A 22,583-nucleotide genomic window follows, 5' to 3' on the forward strand; every position below is an offset into this window, starting at 1 on the left:
TCCCCATACGAGGGCTTGCACATAGGGCCCGTTCCATGAGCTTTAGGGCCGAAGGGGGGACAAGATTACACAGGCCCCTTGTTCATTAAATGGGCACACATTAGGCGCCTGCTGTGTGATAAGCTCTGTGCTATGCTTTGTGGGGAACGCGACATCGATGCCTGGATCCAGACTTCGATCTGGAGAAACGAATTCGTCATTGATCTTTGTGAGAAGAGTCAGCCTTCCCACGAAGACGGCAAGTGAGTTGTAACTGTTGTGACAAAACACCGCTCAAGAGAACCTTCTCTGTTGAGGGTGGAAACCCGCATCAAGGACAAACCCGAACACTGTTCTCTGCCACACCCAAGATGGCCACCTTCCCGGTGCCCCTGTACTGAGTTGCACGCAGGCGCACTCAGCCTGCCACTCCTAACATGGCACATCAGCGCGGCACCCCGGGGCGGGGCCGCGGGCGGAAGTGGGTGTGACAGGGACGGGAGCCGAGAGGGCACTCGGAGGCGAGGTACTGGGCAGTGAGAGCCGCTGGGAGGGTCGAAGTCATGATCCCCCCACAGGAGGCGTCCGCCCGGCGGCGGGAGATCGAGGACAAGCTGAAGCAGGTGGGGCTGGAGCTGGGGAGGCGGGGGAGGAGGTGAGGGAGGGGGTCGAGATGCGGGCCGGGCCTCTACTCAGGGAGGCGTCGGGAGTGGGAGGGGGCCCTCCCTGTGAGGAGACCTAGTCTCCTAGGGGCGAGGCCGTGGATCTAGGACGCGGTGGTCTCCTTTAGCCTTCGGCTTCTGGTGATGTCCTTGCGTGCGCTCCCCCCAGGAGGAGGAGACGCTGTCCTTCATTCGAGACAGCCTAGAGAAGAGCGACCAGCTTACCAAGAACATGGTGAGTAACCCCTCAGCTGGGAGGGCTTCCAGACGCTGGAGGAGAACCCTGCGACCCGGTAGTTCAGGCACCTAAGGCCTGGGGGTGCGGGTCTGGGTAGTGGTGGTGGTAACCTGTGGGTTTCTCTAGCAACAGTATGACACGTCTCTTGACACTCCCTTCCCCTTGTCCGCCCCTTCACTGAGGATGCTGCAGCCCCCACTGGCCTGAACTTTCTGCTTTCCGCCTAAGTTCTCCATTCTTCCTTCTCTCCTTCTGCAGACATTTAGTGAGACTGACTTAGGTGGGCTGGGTACTGGCCATGCGTCATCGTCAATTCAAGTGAGGGTTGGACGGCCGGGTTACCACTTCTGAGATTACTGAGGGCAGAAAAAGACTCAGCCTTCACCCCAGAGGGCTTGAGGTGTAAAATGAGCTCTGAAGTCAGAGAGATCTGGGGTCTAGTCCCCGCCCCTCCACTTATTTGTGTGTGGCCCCTGACAGGTAACTCTGAGCCTCAGTTACCTCCTCTGCTAAAACAGACGATGCCAACCTCCAGTGTAACTGTGAAGGTCATAGAAGCTAATGCATGCAGATGCATTTTGCATAGTACCTGGTATACAATAGGTCCTCAGTAAATATGAGTTTCCTTCCTTGTTCCTAGAGAAGACTGGAAAAGCACAAACTGAGCAGATACAAACTTGAGTATGTATTTAGTAACACAGTCATCAGGTGCTAGGCCTTACTTAATGAGATTCACTCTTAGAGAGAAAGGGTTTTGAAGGTACCAGCAATGCATTTGAGGCTACTCTGTATGAAACTACTTCCTGTTCAGTCCAGGAAAGCATCAGAGAGAATAGAGATTGAGATTTGGCTTCAAAGGGTGGAAGGGAAGCCATCCTGAGGTGATTATCTGAGGAGGAGTTAATTTAATGCTTGACTTGCCTTCAAATCAAACTTCAGCCAATTTATTTGGGCCACCTCCTATGTGCCAGGCACATGGTAGGTTCTGAGGATACAGTGGTGAACAGATATACCCTGTCCCTTCCCTCATGGAGCTTATTGTCTAGAAAACCAGAGAAGAGGCAGCAATTGCCAAAGACCTGGTGGGTGGCAGAAGCAGTGCTGGGACAACCCTGAGGCCTGAGAGCACGGAGCTTCCCCCCGCAGGTGTCTATCCTGTCATCCTTTGAGAGTCGCCTTATGAAGCTGGAGAACTCCATCATCCCTGTGCACAAACAGACGGAGAACCTGCAGCGGCTGCAGGAGAATGTTGAGAAGACTCTGTCCTGTCTGGACCACGTTATCAGCTACTACCATGTGGCCAGTGACACTGAGAAGATCATCAGGGAGGGGTGAGCTAGGGCCAGAAGGTCACATTCCTAACGCCTCTTGCACCAGTGGCTGTAGGCCTTGGAAGGGAGGAGTAGAATATATTTGAGCCTCGAGTCCCCTGTGTTAATTCTCTTCTCCCCTTTCCAAATACCATTCTCTTGGTCCTTCCTCTTCAACTTCCATCTGCCCAGGCTAATAGTACTTTTCTCCTTTCCAGCCCCACAGGTAGGCTGGAAGAGTACCTGGGCAGCATGGCCAAGATTCAGAAGGCTGTGGAGTATTTCCAGGACAACAGCCCAGACAGCCCAGAGCTCAACAAAGTGGTAAGGGGCCAGCAGAGTGATGTGAGAGGTCTGGGGACACGAGTCATGGCCCTGGTCTCATGAGAGACACTGAACCAGCTTAAAAGAGAATATAGTAGAATAAACACAAGTATATAATACCATACACATACTGTAGGCATTAAGATCTCTGTCTCAGAAATTACACGTATACGTTTTTATTGCATCTTAATAATTTAACTAAATTATAAGTTAAATATGAAGTATAAGTTTAACATTTGATTTTTATAAATGCATGGGTATTTTTTTATTGTAGCGAAAAATACATAATATAAAATTTGCCTTTTTAACCATCTTTAAGGGAACAGTTCAGTGACATTAAGTACGTTCACACTGTCATATAACCATCTCCAGAATTCTTTTCATCATCTCAGACTGAAACCCTGTACCCATTAAACACTAACTGCCCTTTCTCCTCCCCACCAACCCCTGGCCATCATCACTGTACTTTCTGACTCAATGAATTTGACTAGTTAGGGGACCTGCATTCATGTTTTCATATTCAATTTTTTTGTGTCATATCTTTGTGTTTAAATTTTGGGGTCTTTAGATCACCAGAGGGAGATGGAGAAGGGCTGGGAAGTGAGATTTACTCAATGCATTGAGGAAAGGAGAGAATGCAGACAGGAGAAAAGGTGGGAGCAGAGGCCCAGACATCCTAGCCACTGAGGAACATTAGAGGGCAGGCCAGCTTGGACCCCCAGTCACCTGGCACACCTTCCTGGTGGCACCACAGTTCTTGCCCTGAGGCGTGTGTCTTACCCAGAAGAGGGGGTGGGCTGGGGAACAAAGATGGGAAACTGGCTTTTCTCCCACCCAGAAAGCTGTTGCTTAGAACAGTGCCTCCCAGCTTTTCTCCCATCGTGGCTCCATCGGAAATGAGAATGTTTGTGTGGCACACTGGGGTAAAGTGGTAACTAGCCAGTGGTGTCTGGCTGCGCACAGCGCCACCTGGCTACCCGGAGGACTGACAAGATCAATACCTTGGCACACCAGTAACGCAGTGGGCACACACCAGTAAAACCATAATACTGCAGCCCTTGGGTGGGCAGCCTGGACTCAGAGATTGGGATGCCAGGGGCTGGAGAACTTGATTCTTGAGGGTCTCTACCAAGTTTGGATCACAGAGTGAAGAGCTCTGTGCTAGAACTTGGGTGTGGGAGTGGATTAGAGAAGGAGAATACAAAAAGTATGCTATAGGTTTACCCTAGGGGACGTACTTTTCATTTAAGCAGAAATGCTCCAACTCCTCTCTCTATTTTTAAAACATCTTTACTGAGATATAATTCACATACCATAAAATTTACCCATTTAAAGTATAAAACGCAGTAGTTTTAGTATAATCACAGAGTTGTGCAACAACACTGGAATAAATTTTATAACATTTTCATCGCCTAAAAAAAGAAGTCCATTGGCAGTCACTCTTCCTCCCTTCCCTTCCCCATTCACCCAGCCTCTGGTAATCACTCAGCTATTTTCTGTCTCTGTAAATTTACCTATCCTGGGCTTCTCCTGAAAATGGAATCACACAATATGTGACCTTTTGTGTCTGGCTTCCTTCACTTAGCATAATGTTTTCAAGGTTCATCTATGTGGTAGCGTGTGGCAGTGTTTCATTCCATTGTATGGTTGAATAATATTGCATTGTATGGATCTGCCACGTTTTGTTTATCCATCCATCTCTTGGACACTCCACTTTTTGGCTGTTACAAACAGTGTTGCTATGAACCCTTGTGTACGAACTTTTGTGTGGACATATGTTTTCAATTCTCTTATCTGCTCTGGATACCTGTCGCTTGTCAGATACATGATTTGCAAGTATTTCCTCTCATTCTGTGAATTGTCTTTTCACTTTTTTGATGGTATCGTTTACAGCACAAAAGTTTTTAATTTGATGTAGTCCAATTTATCTATTTTTTTTCTTTTGCAAACCTTTTTCTAACAAGAACACAAATTAATGGTACAATGAGAAAATAATCAGCTGATATCTGTGAAGCACCTACTTGTAAAACTCTGGGTTTCACCTATGAACATACATTTTGAGAGAACACAAGGGAAAGAAATCATCAGGGAAAGCTTCCCAGCGTTTGTTCTCTGGGAAAAAGGAAGTGAAGGCAGAGGAGGGCCGAGGCCCAGAATCAGGAAGGCAAAGGAAGGGGATGGGGAGGCGAGGGCCTGCCGAATGCTGGAACAGCCGTGGACCCTGTTTCTTCTTTCCCTCCTCTCTTCCTTCCTACTTCCCTGTAGAAGCTGCTGTTTGAGCGGGGGAAGGAGTCACTGGAGTCCGAGTTCCGCAGCCTGATGACCCGGCACAGCAAGGTCGTGTCCCCTGTGCTCATCCTGGATCTGATCAGCGGTGAGGATGACCTGGAGGTACAGGAGGAGGTGCCCCTAGAGCACCTGCCTGAGAGCGTGCTGCAGGACGTGATCCGCATCTCCCGCTGGCTGGTGGAATATGGCCGCAACCAAGGTGAGGTGTCCTGGGGAGGCGGGGGCCCAGGTGGCAGGGCCAGAGGGAGTGGACTTTGCCCTCTGTTTCTTTCTTTTTTTTTTTTTTTTGCGGTACACGGGCCTCTCACCACTGTGGCCTCTCCCGTTGCGGAGCACGGGCTCCGGACGCGCAGGCCCACCGGCCATGGCTCACGGGCCCAGCTGCTCCGCGGCATGTGGGATCCTCCCGGACCGGGGCACGAACCCGTGTCCCCTGCATCGGCAGGCGGACTCTCAACCACTGTGCCACCAGGGAAGCCCTGCCCTCTGTTTCTTTAATCCACCTGTTTCTTTTAAAACAAAGGAGTTTAGTAGGAAACAATATGAGCAATAAGTCTACAGCTTATGTATCAAATTATGAATCTAGCTAAATTCAAGCTTTTTTTTTTTTTTTTTTGTGGTACGCGGGCCTCTCACTGTTGTGGCCTCTCCCGCTGTGGAGCACAGGCTCTGGACGCGCAGGCTCAGCGGCCATGGCTCACGGGCCCACGGGCCCAGCCGCTCCGCAGCATGTGGGATCTTCCCAGACCAGGGCACGAACCCGCATCCTCTGCATTGGCAGGCGGACTCTCAACCATTGCGCCACCAGGGAAGCCCCCAAACTTTTTTTATATACCTTACTTTCTTGTTTCTTTCCTTTTTTTGATTAATGATAAAAACTTCAAATAGCACAGAAAGGCTTAGGTGAAAAGCAAAAGTCCATCTCCCCACTTCCCTGATGCTTACAGTATCATAACCCAAAGATGAGTGCTGTTAAGGTTATTAATACCCTTCCAAAAAATTCTTTATGCCACTGTGTGTGTGTGTGAGAGAGAGAGAGAGAGAATAAATATGTGTGTATCTGCTCCTCATTCCCAAGTGGAAGGGAGCATACTAAACACTCCCCTACGATTGTTTTTTTGGATTTTGCTTTCAACTTAGTAATATGTCTTGAGAGTGTTCCATATCAGTACATGTATATTGCTTCATTCTTTTTGGCAGCTGCATAATATTCCATGTTATGTTGGTACCATCATTTCTTTAAATCCAGTCCCAGAATTTTTTTAAAAATCCCAAGTTAAGCAAAAAATTTAAAAAAAAACCCAACTGTAATGAATATTCAATTTTAAGCTTTTTAGCCCTCCACACTCTTCTTCTCTTTGTTAGTTTGTACACATACCAAGTTGTCAGTGTGCGTTATCACTATCCCTGCCTTCCCTCGAGGACTCTGTGGTGCCAGGTCTCAGGGCCGCTTGTACTGACCACATGGCATGTCTGTGGCTCATGAGCTGCACTGTGGGAGCTGAGGGCTCAGCAGGAGCTTTTCAGGGGCTCCCTTGGGATAAGCCGGAGGCCAGTGGATTCCTCCAGACCCCTCAGTCCCCTTCAGTCAGAGCCTCAGTGCTTTGTTCCATTTTTCACATTGGCGACACACTCGTTGGGAACTGCTAAAATGTACCGTGGCATTCGTATCTTTTTCCTGCTCGTTTGCATTTTTGGATTTTCCAGTTTTCCAGTATCGGCAAATAGTGCTGCAGTGAGCACAACTGTATGGCTTGCTTTTCTTATTTAGGAAGTTCTCTGAGATATTTTCTCAAAGGTGCAATTATCAGGCAGAACTGCCTGAACAGATCTGTAACCTTTTTTTTTTTTTATCTTTTTTCTTTTTTGCTTTATAACAAATTTAATCAGTTATACATATACATATGTTCCCATATCCCCTCCCTTTTGCGTCTCCCTCCCACCCTCCCTATCCCACCCCTCCAGGCGGTCACAAAGCACCGAGCTGATCTCCCTGTGCTATGCGGCTGCTTCCCACTAGCTATCTACCTTACGTTTGGTAGTGTATATATGTCCATGCCGCTCTTTCACTTTGTCACAGCTTACCCTTCCCCCTCCCCATATCCTCAAGTCCATTCTCTAGTAGGTCTGTGTCTTTATTCCTGTCTTACCCCTATGTTCTTCATGACATTTTTTTTTCTTAAATTTCATATATATGTGTCAGCATACAGTATTTGTCTTTCTCTTTCTGACTTACTTCACTCTGTATGACAGACTCTAGGTCCATCCACCTCATTACAGATAGCTCAATTTCATTTCTTTTTATGGCTGAGTAATATTACATTGTATATATGTGCCACATCTTCTTTACCCATTCATCCGATGATGGACACTTAGGTTGTTTCCATCTCCGGGCTATTGTAAATAGGGCTGCTATGAACATTTTGGTACATGTCTCTTTTTGAATTATGGTTTTCTCAGGGTATATGCCCAGTAGTGGGATTGCTGGGTCATATGGTAGTTCTATTTGTAGTTTTTTAAGGAACTTCCATACCGTTCTCCATAGTGGCTGTACCAATTCACATTCCCACCAGCAGTGCAAGAGTGTTCCCTTTTTTCCACACCCTCTCCAGCATTTGTTGTTTCTAGATTTTTTGATGATGGCCATCCTGACTGGTGTGAGATGATATCTCATTGTAGTTTTGATTTGCATTTCTCTAATGAGTAGATCTGTAACCTTCTTGCCATCTTGAGTTCGTCTCCGGGTAGGTGGGGCCAGTCGACTGACCCATCGAAAATCCCACAGCTGTTTGTTCTTCATTAGCTTTATTTATCTTAGCTATTTGACAGGGTTTTCACAATCCTCTAATTTTTTAAAATTTGCATTTCATTCATGGCTAAAGAAATGGTGTGTTTTTTAATTCAGTGACACTTGTTGTCTCTTTACCGCATATAAATTGCTCACATCCTTTGACCCCCTTACCAAGTTGAAGCTGGATGCTAACTTTACATTTTTTTTATCTAAAAAAACCTTACTGTGGACTTCCTTGGCAGTCCAGTGGTTAAGACTCGGCACTTCCAGCGCAGGGGACATGGGTTCAATCCCTGGTCAGGGAAGATGCCATGTGGCATGGCAAAAAAAAAAAAAAAAACTTACAGGGAATTCCCTGGCGGTTCAGTAGTTAGGACTTGGCACTTTCACTGCCAGGGGCCCGGGTTCAATCCCTGGCTAGAGACCTAAGATCCCACAGGCCACACGGCGCGGCCAAAAATAAATAAATAAAATAAAAAATAACAACTAACTGTTGGTTCTGTTGGGGGATACTTTCCCTTTTAAGCCTTTGATTTGGGACGGACGAGGCCATGTGGGAGGCTGCTAGGAAGGGGGTAGCAAGGAGCAGTGGTGGGCACCACTGCTGCCCTGCGGAGCTGCGTCTGGAAGTGAGAGGGAGGCCCTGGGGCCAGGCAGAGGCAGGGACCCCAGCTGTCGCCCATCTCTCCTCAGACTTCATGAACGTCTACTACCAGATCCGCTCCAGCCAGCTGGACCGCTCCATCAAAGGCCTGAAGGAGCATTTCCGGAAGAGCAGTTCTTCGTCCGGGGTCCCCTACTCCCCTGCTGTCCCCAACAAGAGGAAGGACACACCTACCAAGAAGCCGGTCAAGCGGCCAGGTGAGTCCCCACCCTGGCCCACCTCAGAACCAGACAGAAGCTCTGTGGGACCCGGGTTGCCTTTGGCCACCCTGGGGGTAGCAGCTGCTACAGCTTGACCTCACAGCGACCCCCAACTATAGGTACGCAGGACAGAAAGCAGGTGTCTGCCCACCTAGCAAGGCCCCATCCGGTGAGCTTCCCTCTACCCAGCCGAGTCTGGGGGCTACATAAGTGTCCTTGGAGTGGAGGGTCACAGGCACGGAGAGGTGGGCTGACAGGGGTGCCGGGGCAGAGCCCCTTGCTGGACCCCCTTCTCCTCCCTGCGTCAGGAGGCCAGGCACGCTGCTGCCGCCAAAACCGTGGACAGGACGGGCAGGCACTGCAGCCGTCACCTTGCAGAAAGCCAGGGTGGCTTGAAGAAGTGGATTGGGGAGAGTTTCCACTTTCACAGTCACCCAGAAAGGAAAATAACCCCACGCCTTCTTCTCCAAAGAACTTAATCCGGCTTTTGGGCCCCACTCGAAAGTTAGTGCCTTGCGGCGGGAGAGTCAAGGGAGGGGTGTTGAGGTGGGAGACACCTGGGCTGTGGGCGTTGGTATCCTGGGCGAACAGCTCACTGTCCTTCTTCCCGTCATCATGTCCCCTGTAGTCTATGCTCCAGGTAAACAGTGTTCCTGGGTGTCAGCTTCCACTTGGCAAGCCTGGCTGTGTCTGGCTGCTGAGAGGTGTGGCCCTCGAGAGGCTGGGGTATTCCAGGGTGAGGGGCTGCTGCAAGCCCCAGGGAGAGAGAGCCAGTGAGGCTGGGGGCTGCTCCCACCCTAGCCTTCCCTGTCCAGCTGCTGCTGTGGGCACACATCCCGGGTGCCCCGGCGGGACCCGCCCCTCATGACGGCGTTTTCCTTACCTGCCCGTCAGAGAACGAAGGGCCTGTTGACACTCGCCGCGAGCACCTGCTCCTCCTCAGGCCTTTGTTCAGGCTTCGGAGATACGGCTGAGCCGAGGGTGCCTGCAGGGGCGCAGGGGAGTCGAGCGTAAGGGAATCTGGGTGGCCCCAGCAGGAAGAGCCCTGCCTTCGCCCACCCCAGTGTGGATATCCTGGCCGACCCCCTGGGGAACCTGCCACAAACGGTGACCCTACTAAGCCAGCCTGCGCAGCCGCAGCTGGCTGCACCTGGGCCTGTCCGTCTCTGTGCCTTGGTTCTGGGAGGCTGTGAGGCTGCCTGGGCCTTGGCCGGTCTGTGCTCTCTTCCCCTCTGTCTCTTCTCTGATGGGCCCAGTGGAGGCCCCAGGACCCAGTCTGCATCCAAGAGTGCTGCTGGCCGTGCAGGGAGCAGGGATCTGATCTCGGGGCCCCCAGTGGGCCTAATCTAGCTTGGCTTAGAGCCCCAAGAGGAAAACTCGGGCTCTGAGCGTCCCTCTGGTTTCTGTGGGCTTTCAAGAGTTGTCAGGAGCTGGGGGGCTCAGGACTGACGTCAGGAACTAGGGAATCAGGCCCCTGGGACATCAGTTCCCAGCCCTTGAGGAGAGGAGCAGGGAGGCCTCGGTGGGTAATGAAGCACCGACCTCAGCGTCGTTTGTGGTCAATGTGCTCCTGATGGGTTTGGCGGCTGCCGGATCAGTGTCCCCAGCCCACGTCCACGCGAGCATACTGGCGAGGCTCCTGGAGGCCCAGCGGGCCCACCTGCTCCTGGTCGGTTGTGGGGCAGGGCACTGACTCGCTCATTAGCGGGGCTGCTCACTGAAGGGGCAGAACCCAGCGAGACAGATGCTGAGCCCAAGCCCCAAACCTGGTCATTAGTAACTACTTGCGGTTGGTGCAAACAGAAAGAAACGAGCCACTCCAGACGCCGTCCCTTCTCCACTAGCCTTCTGGGGAGCTGCCAGGACCCAAGAAGCCTCACTGTGTTCAGAGGTGCAAGGGGGCACCTGGGAGTCCCCAGGGAAGAGGGACGGAGTTACACTCATGGGTGCCTCCCCTGCCCCAGTACATTTTATTAACAGGGCAGCTGTACACATCTGTTTTAAATGCTGTTTTATTTCCCCACGTTTTCTGCCCTGCGATGTCTCGTTCCCACAGAGGTAGCTGACCCTGGAGGCTGTGGGCGCTGCAGTTTTGTTTTCATTGTTCTCACTTGTGATACTAACTGTTGGTTTTTTCCCCCCATGCCAAGAGCATGTGCCCTTTCCTGCTGCCCTCCCTCCTGCTCTCTGTGTGATGGCTATTAACTTCTTTTTGGCTTTTGAGTTTTTCCCAATTGCTTTGGTGGTTTGGGTCCCTCCCCTGGTGTATGGGGCCAGTCTGCCTCTGGGTCTCCAAGCCTTCCATCTTGGGCGCTGCTGTCCCAGGAAGCTCAGTCCCATTTCACCAACTCCTGGGTGCTGCTTTCCTTTGGCTACTGTTTAGCCGCGTCCCAGCACTGAGCATGCCCGGAGAACTCTGCCTGCCCTTTGGGGAGGAGCCATGGGCCTGCCCGCTTCAAGGTACCCCCAGGCTCTGCCACTTGGTTTCGCCTTCTAGGTGTGAGAGCTCCATCGCTAGCTCCTCCATCCCAGGCCCTTGTCTATTTCTGAGTTAAGTGCCACTCAGTACTGTTTTTTTATTTTTGGCTTCTCCTGGTGGATCTTGGCCCATCTCATCTCCTTCACCCTCTGCACTTCCTAAAATGAACTCAGATCTGGAACAGTGAGGGTCGCTGGCAGGATCAGGAGCTCCACTGGGGGAAGGAAATGTGTCCGTTTCTCCATCTCCTTCCGCGGGGCCTCCGGCGGGCCCGGGAGAGGCCTGCTGGGAGAGATGGTACCCGGGCGTGCTCTCTGCTGGGGGTGGGCGTGGGCCTGGGGGGCAGGTGGAGGGCTGCTGCTGTTTTCTCTCACTCGTTTCCTAGGTCTTCTTATCTCCTCTCTGTGTGGCTCTGGTGACAGGGACGATCCGTAAGGCTCAGAACCTTCTGAAACAGTATTCCCAGCATGGTCTAGATGGGAAAAAGGGGGGCTCTAACCTCATTCCTCTGGAAGGTAATCATCCTGTGTTCCTCTCCTCTTCCCTCCTCCTCCACCGTGTGTCCACTCACGTGGTAGGGCAGAGCCTCCAACCCCCCAGAGGGCCTCGGGCGCAACCCTGAGAGGGGACCAGGGGTGGGAACTGAGGTCCTGGGCCTCTGACCCCAGCTGGCTCGGGGGCAGCTTTCATGGCCCTCGGCCTGGTCCTGTCTGGCTGACGGCAGCTCTGCCCTCCCGGAGGCTTCCCGCTCCCTCCCCTCCCTGTCTCTGTCCTTGTCTCCTGTTTGAACTCAGAGAAAGTTTTCTGTCACGGGCAGCCCTTTCACGCTCAGACCAGCAGTGGCAGGACCAAGGCGGCCGAGGCCTCCTGGCCGCCCCCCTCCACCTGAAAGGCGAGCATGTGCCACAGGGGACAGGCAGTCCGTACACCATGTCCCTGCCTCCCTCCCATCAGAGGAAGGACAGCCCTGCCCTAGTGGACCAGATCCGCCTTCAAAAGAATGACCCTGGGGGCAAAAAGAAGCCTGTCCCCATTCACTGGGCAGTGACATTTCTCTAACTGGATCTCTCCCCAAATATGGTGAGATAAACCCCCTGGGGCTAAGCATCAGACCTTCCGCAGCTGCTGGAAACTTAAGAAACCCGGCTTTCTCTTAGCCTCCAGGCTTGGGGAAACCAGCTCCCGAGGATGGTCCGGGGCACTGCAAGTCAGGCTTGAAACGGCTGTTCCCAAGGTGGTCTGAGCAGAGGAGGGGCTCAGAGCCCTCTCCAATGCCCCTTCCTCTACACCCCATCTCACATCCCCCCCTGGAGATCAAGGGCTTCTTCCCAGTCCCCCGAGAGGCAGCCACCCCGCCCCTGGATAAACGCTGCTTGTGTTTGCGGCCGACGTCTCGCTAGGTCACGAGCATGATTTCCGAGTTAAGCACCTGTCCGAGGCCCTGAACGACAAGCACGGGCCACTGGCCGGTGAGTACTGCAGCCCAGCCCGAGGGCAGCCGCCGCTGCATTCACGGCCGTCCCCAGAGGGCCTGTTCCGGCCTGGCCTAGCCGGCCGCTCCGCTCCAAGGATGAGCCCAGCCTACTCGCCTCTCTCTCTCTCCGGTCTGTCTCTCTTTTGGGCACTAGGTCCCCTTGCCTCTCTCCAGGTGGGAGTGCACGCCTGGCTCTCAGGGCCTGGGCCAAGGGCAGAAGTTGCCGCCACTCGGAAGGTGGGCAGAGAGGGCAGGCGGGCCCCTGGAGGGCAGGGAGCACCAACACCTGACTCCAGCGATGGCTCCAAACCTCTGACTCCTCGGAGCCCGTCCCTCGGCACATAGGACCAGGTTGCCAGCAGGCACCCCTGCCCCAGCCTCCAGTGCAGTAGCGGGATCCTGTCTTCTGCGGGGAGCTGACAACCAGGGAGCCCTCCCCCTCTGAGGCTCATTTTGCCTCTTCTCCAGTTTTGACGCCATGCCAGCTAGCCTTATGGACCAGAGCCCACTGCCTTTTTATACGTTCCAGAAGGCCTGGCGGGGCTGGTATCTGGCTCCAGAGGCCCAGCATTTTCGGAGATGGATGACCACTGTGCCTGCCTCCTTGAGGTGGACGCGGCCACTTGCCCATCCCTGGGTGTCCTCTTCCCAGTACAATTCAGAATCCTCAGTCTTGGGGTCAGGCGTGTCTTATCCAGGAAGTCGATTAGGGGATCTTCTTATCCTTTTTATCCATCTCCCCAACACCTCTCGTACCTGACATTCTGGAACAAAGGCTGGTCTCAGCCCGTTTTTCCCCTCGCACCCTGTCGGGTCTGCTGGAGTTCTCTCAGCTTTCTGCCAGCACAGTCTTCTTCCCCATCTGCTGCTAGTCTGGCTACAGGCCAGGAACTGGGGAGACTCGTGCCCCACCCCCTAGCAGGGAGAGGGTCTGCCCCAAGCCAGTAGCTCAGGGGCGCTGCTTTTCCCCCAGGGAGAGATGACATGCTGGACGTGGAGACCGACGCCTACATTCACTGCGTCAGTGCCTTTGTCAAGCTGGCCCAGAGCGAGTACCAGCTGCTGACGGACGTCATCCCTGAGCACCATCAGAAAAAGACCTTTGACTCTTTGATACAGGTCCTGCCCCACCCCACCCTGCCCCTGGGCCCTGACGAGATGCCCCAGCAAGAGCTGTCACTTCAGAAGCTTGAGTTTGGTCCAGGCATGCGGTCCATAGCCCTCAAGTCCAGCCACCACCTCCACCTCCCATCCTGGGGATCTGTCCTGGGTGGCGTGTCCTGGTCGGGACCTCCCCATTGGGGTCATACTTCCCCCACGCCCCTCCAGGTGCCCTCACTGTCCCTGGGAACCGGCTGTCTGCCCCCTCCCCTGAGCCCTCTCCCTGCCCCGCTCTCTCAGGATGCCCTGGACGGGCTGATGCTTGAAGGGGAGAACATTGTGATTGCTGCCCGGAAGGCCATCATCCGACACGACTTCTCGGCTGTGCTCACCGTCTTCCCCATCCTGCGGCACCTCAAGCAGACCAAGCCTGAGTTTGACCAGGTGCTCCAGGTATGTGGGTGAGGATGCCCTTGGGGACACTGGGAGGAGGAATCCTGCTGCCCGGCACGGCCTCCCAGGAGAACTGTGTTCTCTACCCCCACGCGTCTGCTCCGAGGGTGAGTGGCGGCAGCTTCCTCGGGGCCCCGGGCATGTGGAGGTGCTCTCAGGGTGAGTGAAGAGGGGAGACAGTCCCCTGGGGTGAGGGGCTGGGAAGGAGCAGGGCCCCAGGCACAGCCTATAGCTGGGTTCTGGCGCCCTGTGCAGCCATGTGCTTCCTCAGGGGACGGCCGCCAGCACCAAGAACAAGCTGCCCAGCCTCATCACCTCCATGGAGACCGTTGGAGCCAAAGCGCTGGAGGACTTTGCTGACAACATCAAGGTGCTCTCTCTCCCTCTGCTGCCATGCAGGACGGCCCGTGGGGCTGTGGGCAGGGCCACCCGTGACCTGGCTTGGAAACTCTTTCTGAAAGCAGGCCTCCAAGAGGGGCGGGCCTGCCCTGTGGGGAAGCCGGCCGTGCTGCTAGTCTCCAGTCAGTGCCCACGGGCCTCCCTTTCTTCCCCAGGGGCTCCAGAGGCCTCCACCCCAGGCGTCAAGCTTCTGCCCCGCTTTTCCCATCTAGTCATGTCCGTATGTCTGTCCCGCTCACCTTTGTGCCCCAGGGGCATCCTGACACCTGTCTGCCAGGAGGTGGCGCCATGAGCCCGCAGACTGGGGTGTGGGGTGGGCGCGAGACTCCCTGGGAGCTGCTTCAGGGAGTCAGGCTGTTCTTCCCACAGAACGACCCGGACAAGGAGTACAACATGCCCAAGGATGGCACTGTGCACGAGCTCACGAGCAACGTAGGTGCTGCCCAGAGGCTCCTGGGGTGGGGAGGGGGCGCAGGTGGCAGGATGGACTGCAAGGTGCTTAGTGCCCCCAGCAGACAGAGCCTTTCCCAGGAGGCCAAACCCACAGGGTGAAGCACGAAGTTTGCAGCCACCCTTTTCGCTGGGCAGGCCCCTGGCCCTGTACCTGTCCTGGAATGGTCAGGGGGTGAACTGTAGGAGGTGATCTGACCTTTGGGTCCTGCCCTTGACCTTCTTCCTGGACCTGTTTTCTCCCCACACAGGCTATCCTCTTCCTGCAGCAGCTCCTGGACTTCCAGGAGACGGCGGGCGCCATGCTGGCCTCCCAAGGTACTTGGCCCCTCCCAGCGGGGCCCCGTGCCCCACTCCTCCCTCTGGCCTGGAGACGTGGGGTTAGCCCCCTCTGGGTGAGGAGATTTCCCCCACCCTGTGGAGTGGGAAGGAGATGTGGCCTGTGGCAGGACCCCCAAGCTGCTTGGGCCATCTGGGCCCAGCCTCAGGAACGCAGCCGGGATGTGACTACCTTTCCTGCCTCCATGCCCTCTCGGCTCCCTCCACTGTCCTCACTCTGGAGAGCAGAACTCACTGGTTTGGAGATGCCCTTCCCGCCCCGCCCCTCCTTCTGCATTTCCCCACCTCCTCTTGTGTTGCCTGTCCTCCTAATTAGTCCAATACAGCTGACCCTTTACAGCTGGCATCTCAGGGCCAGCCTGGTGTCTTCCCGTGACTGTGACTGCTGTCCTGGGACTGGGGCTCAGGAGGTTAGCACGTGGGGAAGAGCACGCTTCCGAGCACTGAGACCCAGCGCAGCTTGTTGGGCCCTCAGGCCTTCCCTTTTCCCCCCAGTCTAGGGGCAAGGAGCCAAGGTGCAGCCTCTGGCCTGTGGTTCTCCAGATGTCCACTTTCCAGTGTGTCGCTGGCCTTCAGGGGTCCAGCCTGGGCTGTCCTGCTGTCTGTTTCTGGCGTCGCGGGGAGTAGTCTGCTTGGCTCGGGTGTTGCGGCCATTTCTAACCTGTTTTTGCACTTTGCATCTTTCTCCCTCCTTTGTCTCTCCCCCCTTCCCCTCTGTGCACACTGCCTCTCACTGCGTAGTTCTTGGGGACACATACAATATTCCTTTAGACCCCCGAGGTAAGCAGCAGGGCTCTGCAGCCCCATCCTTCCCCTCTGAAGCCCCATGAGTGAGGTTCCCTGGGGACAGAGGCACCTGGACAGACTCAGGACCCCAGTAGGAGCGGGGTCAGAGGGGACACGGGTTCCTTCCGGGTGCTCCCAACCCTCTCAGCTCCCTGACGGCCACTTTCTGTCTCTGGGTTTCTCCAGGCAGCATCCTGCTGTGTCCAGCATCCTGAGTACACCCTTCAAGCTGGTCTAGCACCTCCCCGTCCCCTTCCTCCCCCATCCGCTCCCTTCCCCCCCTTGGCTTTCTGCTCTGTGCAGCCAGCAAGTCTGTTCAGAAGGCCCTGGTAGAGGAGGTTGTAGGCAGTGGGGGTGAAGGTGGAGAGGCCATGGGGGGCCTATTCTAAGAGTCTGTTGCTGACAAATGGAAGAAGTGGGCCTTGTCTGTACCCCCAGCATGGGTCAGGGGCTGGGTTGCAGAGGCTGTCCCGTTCCTGTCCTGCCAGCCTTCCTGCTGGCCCTGGGCCAGCTCATTACCCCCGCCAGCCGAGACCATGGAGGCGCCGGCCCTGGGTTCCAGGAAGAGTCCCAGGGAGCACCCCCCGCAGCGGGAAGGGAGCCCTGTAGCTCAGCACGTCCCCAGCTCTGCCCGAGGGAGGCTCGGGCCCCTCCCAGGTTTCCTCAGCCGCTCCGCGGGCCTAGGGGAGGCCAGAGAGGGTCTCGGCTGCTGCCACTGCTGTGGTAACAGGACTCCTCCTCTCACAGAGACCAGTTCCTCAGCCACCAGCTACAGCTCCGAGTTCAGCAAGCGCCTCCTGAGCACCTACATCTGTGAGTGCACCCCGCCAGCCAGCAGCCTCCAGCCCCTGGCCTCCCTGCCTCCCTGCCTCTTCCCTTCCGTCTCCTTTTTGTGCTCTCTTGCTAGTCCAGGTCCCGCTCCTGAGCACCAGTGCCCCGACTTTTAGAATTGCAGCCTGACCTCTGGTTGGGGGGCCGCGGGGGCTCGGCAAAAGCCTCCCAAGGCTGGCGAGGCTGGTGGGGTCTCGAGTCCGGGAGGAACAAGGAGCGACGGGTGGGAGTTGGTCTGTGGGCCCCAGGATTGGGTCGTTTGGGTCAGACTGCCACGGGAGGCGTGACCACGTCCTGCCCTGTGCAGGTAAAGTCCTGGGCAACCTGCAGCTGAACTTGCTGAGCAAGTCCAAGGTGTACGAGGACCCGGCTCTGAGCGCCATCTTCCTGCACAACAACTACAACTACATCCTCAAGGCCCTGGAGAAGTAAGTGGCTACGGGTGCTGGTCTGCAGCTCTCATCTGCCCCTGCCTGGCCTGCCTGGGCTGGCTGTGCCCCCTCGTGTCCAGGGCGGGGAGGGTGCCGCTTTACCCTTCCCAGTCCCAGGACCCAGGGAGGTGGGAGGTAGGCCCCACTGGTGTTGCTGCAGAGGCCGGCAGCCTTTCTATCGTTCTCTCCTCTCTCGCCTGCTCCCACCCCAGGTCTGAGCTGATCCAGCTGGTGGCCGTGACCCAGAAGACTGCCGAGCGCTCCTACCGCGAGCATATCGAGCAGCAGATCCAGACTTACCAGCGCAGGTGGGCCTCCGCCCACCCTCCCGCTCCCCGACCTGTGTCCCCACCAGTAACGCTTCCTTCTCAGAGCCTCGGGATGCTGGGCCCAGTCAGAGTGGGCTCAATGACGGGGAACTGCCACCCTGTGAACCCCAATCCTCTACTTGTTTTTTAATCACACTCATGGGGTGGAGAAGGGTGGTTGCCAAGGGTGACGACTAAAATGGTTGAAGGGCTGCCCGTCAGAGATGTGGGTAACGTTTAGACCAAGGGACTCACAAGGTCCCTTGAACTTGGCTGAGCCTCACTCTACAGGGCTCTCTCTGCCCCTCTCCTCCTGTTTCTTAGTTTGTGCATCTCCCTCTCCCTTTGGGTGTTTCTTCCCCGTGACCGTATCTCCCTCTGCTCTCCCGTTTATCTGTCCCCCATTCCCTCTTTTCTCATTGCTTCTCCATCTTAATTGGCCACGATATCAACGTGAAGTGTAGTTCGTAGTGTTTGTTCAATTTATTGAATGTTCTGTTTCCTGTTCTTAATTTTAAAAGCGAGCAGCTTGAACATTTTTATTCCCAAGGGAAAAAATCTCAGCTGTGTTTTGCTTAGTTATAACCCAGACTGATCCCTGCCCTCACCCTCTCCCCCAGTAGATCAAGAGATTTTTAAAAAACAAAACAATCGAGCCCCAGGGAAGGAGCAGCTGCCTGAGGCTGTCCCTTCTCTGCCCTCTGCTTCCCTCCCTGCCTGGCAGTTGGTTAAAGGTGACTGACTACATTGCTGAGAAGAATCTACCCGTGTTCCAGCCCGGAGTCAAGGTGGGCTGAAGGCCTGGGCTGGGAAGGGATGTCTAGCAGATGTGGTGCTTTCTGTTGTGTCTCTGGGAAAAAACAGACAACTGGGATGAGAAAGCAAAGGACGCCCATGGCCATCCGGGCAGCGGGGGAGAGGGCTGGGCTTGGGGTTTGGGGAAGGAGCAGGGGCAGGATGATTCTGCTCTGAGGGACGCTTTCTCTGCCGTCTCCCCTGGCCCCCCAGCTTCGGGACAAGGAGCGGCAGGTGATCAAGGAACGTTTTAAGGTAAGTCGGGATCCTGCCCGCTTCACTGATCGCTGCTGCTGTAGCAACACAGACTCAGACATTTATCTTTGGGTCACTTCTGTTTCCACTGTTTTGGTGACCAGGGCTTCAACGATGGCCTGGAAGAATTGTGCAAGATACAGAAGGCCTGGGCTATTCCCGACACGGAGCAGAGGGACAAGATCCGCCAAGCCCAGAAAAACATTGTTAAGGAGACCTACGGGGCCTTTCTGCACAGGTTAGCCCTCCGTCTCTGCCCTGCCAGCCCCACGCTCCCCGCTGCCCCGGCTGGACCACTGGGCCCTTCTCTTCTTCAAGGAAACCTGGAGAGGGTGGTGGGTTTGGGTGGCAGATCCAGTGCCCAGGGCTTTGGCGTGGGGCCAGACCCGGACATCACCCAGGGGCACCCCGTCGGGAGGGCCTTAGGCTGAGGCAGAGCTGGGGAGGGGCTGGGCGTCCCCACTGACCTCAGCGCCCGGTCAGGTACGGCAGCGTGCCCTTCACCAAGAACCCTGAGAAGTACATCAGGTACCGCGTGGAGCAGGTGGGCGACATGATCGATCGCCTCTTCGACACCTCCGCCTGAGCCGCCGCCGCCCCTGCCTGCTCTGCCGGGCCAGCCGTGTTAGTGGACAGATAAACCTGTGTTAACTTGCCTCTGGGCCCGGTGAGCGTGGCGTCCTTTGACACGGGGGTCTTTCTCCACCACCCCGACCAGGAGCCCCGTCCCGGAGCTCTCAGGCCCCGGTTTGCCCTTCCTCTCGCAGCCCCCAGTCCCCGCATAAGCAGCGCTCTCCCGGGACTCGGGGCTCCCCCCGCACCTTGGGTTTCGTGACCCTGACTGCAGCCCGCAGGGGCCACGTGACGGCTTCAAGGCAGGAAGGACAGAGAAGGGGGACGGAGGTCTGTGCCCTCAGCCGCCTCGTGTGGACAGGAGCAGGAGAGCGGAGCACGCCCACCCCCGAGCCAGCTCTGACTTGAGGGTGGAGAACCCCCTTCAGCCCAGGCGTGAGGGTTGGGCTCGGAGGAGCAGGCCACACTGCAGCCACAGGGCCTGGAGAAAGGCAGGCAGGGTTGACCCGCTCTCGGATTCAGTGCAGAGATTCACCGCATTCCCCATCCCCGCAGTCCTGCGGTCTGGGGGGTTCTGCCCCCGAGGCATCCCCCCCCACACCCCGCCGTGGCTGGAGCGGGAGTGTTCTCTCCCCTGCCCTCTGGGGGCCAGCGCTCTGCAGGACTTCACAGAACAAGTTCTGACCAGCCCGTGCCTGGAGCCAAGCAGCAGTGGTTGCAGAGGAGCAGTTAGGCTGCGTGTGGGGACTGGGGGACCAGTGAGGCGACCTGGGGCAGAGTGGGGGTCGGGGGGCGTGAGATGGGCCCCACCTACTTCGATAGGAGTGAACAGCTGAGCTCAGTGAATACAGACCCCTGAGGCGCCCTTGCACTGGGATGATGGGTTTATTCCACACTCCTTGCTTGCATGCTAACAGAAGGGAGCGCTCAGGGTGGCCTGGGGTCCTCCAGGCTTAGGGAAGAGAGTGGACCTCCCTCCCCACCTCTTTCCTGAGACCCTGTCACAGCCCAACCCCTCAGGTCTGTAGCCCCAGGCCCTGCCACTTACAGCCTGGGCCACCCACCGTGGGGTGCAGCCTCACCAGGGGCTGGGTCCGACTTGCATGTCGCCCACATCCAGAGCACAGCGAAGATGAACTGGCTACACAGCACCCCTGCCACGTACACCAGGAAGAAGATGTGAAGGCTGCCCAGCTCCTCCTGGACCCCGTTACTCCTCTGGAGGCTTCTGTGTGGGGAGAGGCAGGAAAAGGAGGTGTACTTCAGGGCTCCCCTGACATGCACGCTTTCCCGGAGCAGAAGGGTGAATCCCAGGAGGTGCCAGTGTGTATTTCTCCCTTCGTTAGAGTCACAACTAATGAATGTTTGGGTCTGGCCCATTCTAGGTCATCTTGAGTTGAAAAAACGTCCCACAAGAGAGGCTCTGCAAGGCAGAGGGTTATCCCAGGGAGTCTGAAGTCACCCGGGCCTTTAGGGAGGCTAACCCTGCTCCCTGCTCCAGACCTGCTGCTTCCAAGGGCAGCCGTGGTGGAACCCAGGGACAGTGGAGCCAGCAGAGTGCATGCAGGAACCTCTAAACAGCCTGGTAACCCACAACCCCAGCCCGTCAGCTTTGCCCCTAGGCCTCTTTTCTCAGCAGCCCCCAACGAACGGGCCCCAGGCCCTGGCCACCTTCAGGATTAGGCCCTGGGTTCCCACAGTCATGCTGCTCCCCGCTCAGGACTGGGCTGGGGCTGCTCTCAGCCCTGAGGTTGCTGTGGGCCAGCAGCCCAGACAACAGCTCGGTCTCCGTGGTGCTGACGAAGAGCAGCAGCAGGGCAGTGAAGTAGTGAACTGGGGAGGTGGGCAGGGAGGGGAGGCCAGAGGCCAGGTCCGGCCTTGAGAGCCCAGGGACCTGAGCAGAGGCACCCTGGCTTGGGCGACAGCAGGTGCGGGCAGAATGAGGTGGGCCCAGCACAACGTGGTCCTGCCTCCAGCCAGGCGAGGGTGTGGGCCTTACTGAGCAGCGGGTTGCAGGAGGAGAAGCTGGGCAGGGCCTGAACCAGGGAGGAGTGGAAGGCGAGGTAGCCCAGCAGCAGGGTCACCTTGTAGGCAATGCGCTCCTTCCGGAGGGGCAGCAGCGCCCCGCACAGGTCAGCCAACAGCAGTGCCTCCCCGGGTACCAAGAGCGCTATGATGGCCTTTAGCGCTGTGTTCTGCAGGCGCAACTGGAAGGAAGAAGGTCGGGGCTTTCCAGTGGGGGTTGCGCAGGGGTGGGCATAGAAGGGGGATGTCACGGCCTCTGGGCAGTTGGTTGGAGGCAGCTGTTCTGCGCACCAACCCTGGAGCCTTGGACTTGGCACGCCCCCACCCCAGGTTCAGCAAACACCTGAAGACAAAGCCCAGGACCCAGCTCCGCCCACCTTGCACCTGCCTAGGCTTCCCGGTCCTGCTCCATTTCCACCACCTGGAACCAATCATCACACTCAAGACCCATCAAGCAGACCAGGGAAGCGGGGGACCCCTGCCCAAACACACACACTTTTCTCTGACACTGTCCTTCCAATCTGGCCAGGTGCAGCCTCTGTTTCCACAGCAGGCACCGCCTGGCTAAATACCCGGACCCTTACCAAAGTGCTCTGTGCTCAAAGACCTGAAGTGGGCACACCCTTGGGTTATCCTGCCTCTCCTCAAACACTGAACTAATTTCATGTAAAAAGCTTGGCTCAAGAACTCCTGGAGTGGGGCAAACCCGGGGACAGGTAGAGGCTAGCTCCTGACCAAAGCTTGGGGGCATTTTTGTTCGGGGCGGGATTCTCAGCCTGCCCCGGTCCAGCAGTGCCTTAGAACCGCTGCTGTGCACCCCAGAGCAGGACTGACGGGTGTGCGGGTGACTTTCCTGGCCTGAGGATAAACCAAGCCCTTGGAGACCAGATCCCAGATAGCTGCAGTGAAGGAAGGAAACCCAAAGGTTGAAGGTGGGTAGGCACTGATCCGGCTGGCATGACTCCAAGGGACCCCAGGGAGCTGGGAACAGGCAAGGACCCGCCACCCGCAGGCGCATGAACGCTACTAGGAACACACAGTGTCCAAGTCTGTCATCGACCGGTTTATCGAGCACGCTGAAACACTCAGCCCGCCTTTGTCGCGCTCACTGGCGGCTGCTGGTTCCCCGATCTATATACACCTGGCGCTTCCGCATGGCCACGTGCAAAGAGCCTTCGGTCGTCCCGCGCTCCCCAGCCTCAGTTAGGGATTTCTACACGGACTTTAACTCTGCCGCCTTCGGTGCGGGCCGCCCTCTTTCCTTGTAACTAGGCAGGGCACCCGCCCTCATTTATCGAGAGCTCCCCTGTGAAGTCGTAGAGCCTCGTGAGATATGCGGAGACACGGCGCGCCAATGCACGCGGAATGGATTGCGCGTTTTATTAACAGATGAAACTCCCTCCACGATCCCCCGACCTCTGACTCCA

General features: G+C 56.1%; 2 protein-coding genes across 5 annotated transcripts; one reads left to right on the top strand and one right to left on the bottom strand.

Annotated features, from left to right (window-relative positions):
- Positions 1–464: 464 nt before the first annotated feature.
- On the top strand, positions 465–19,214 carry EXOC7 (exocyst complex component 7). 4 transcript variants are annotated; one of them, XM_082604709.1, is made up of 20 exons: positions 465–602; positions 811–876; positions 2,026–2,210; positions 2,408–2,513; positions 4,779–5,001; positions 8,287–8,454; positions 11,359–11,451; positions 12,337–12,405; positions 13,384–13,529; positions 13,812–13,964; positions 14,236–14,334; positions 14,733–14,795; positions 15,065–15,131; positions 16,686–16,751; positions 17,077–17,197; positions 17,413–17,508; positions 18,233–18,296; positions 18,517–18,558; positions 18,663–18,796; positions 19,042–19,214. In XM_082604709.1, the coding sequence occupies exons 1-20, from the start codon at positions 543–545 to the stop codon at positions 19,142–19,144; spliced, it is 2,124 nt and encodes a 707-aa protein (XP_082460835.1). In that variant the 5' UTR covers positions 465–542; the 3' UTR covers positions 19,145–19,214. The 4 variants fall into 4 exon arrangements, with proteins under 4 accessions (XP_082460835.1, XP_082460834.1, XP_082460836.1 ...); XM_082604708.1 differs by having other exon boundaries at positions 13,384–13,964; XM_082604710.1 differs by lacking the exon at positions 11,359–11,451.
- Positions 19,215–19,895: 681 nt separating this feature from the next.
- Positions 19,896–22,312, bottom strand: ZACN (zinc activated ion channel; the record flags this gene model as incomplete). The annotated part of the gene is given in 6 exon segments (XM_082605422.1): positions 19,896–20,315; positions 20,318–20,359; positions 20,803–20,964; positions 21,131–21,439; positions 21,892–21,965; positions 22,266–22,312. Coding segments are annotated over 6 exon segments (774 nt in total). The 3' UTR covers positions 19,896–20,175.
- Between the last annotated feature and the right edge of the window lie 271 nt (positions 22,313–22,583).

The sequence above is a fragment of the Mesoplodon mirus genome (genome assembly GCF_964341445.2).
Source record: "Mesoplodon mirus genome assembly, chromosome: 18".
Classification (NCBI taxonomy): Eukaryota; Metazoa; Chordata; class Mammalia; order Artiodactyla; family Ziphiidae; genus Mesoplodon; species Mesoplodon mirus.

What these genes read in the sequence shown, in the direction of transcription:
- EXOC7 (XM_082604708.1), top strand. Translation starts at nt 543, where the DNA reads ATGATCCCCCCACAGGAGGCGTCCGCCCGGCGGCGGGAGATCGAGGAC. An exon ending in GCCCAGAGCTCAACAAAGTG is followed by an intron (nt 2,514 to 4,778) that starts GTAAGGGGCCAG and finishes ACTTCCCTGTAG; the next exon opens with AAGCTGCTGTTTGAGCGGGG. An exon ending in ATCCAGACTTACCAGCGCAG is followed by an intron (nt 17,509 to 18,232) that starts GTGGGCCTCCGC and finishes CCTGCCTGGCAG; the next exon opens with TTGGTTAAAGGTGACTGACT.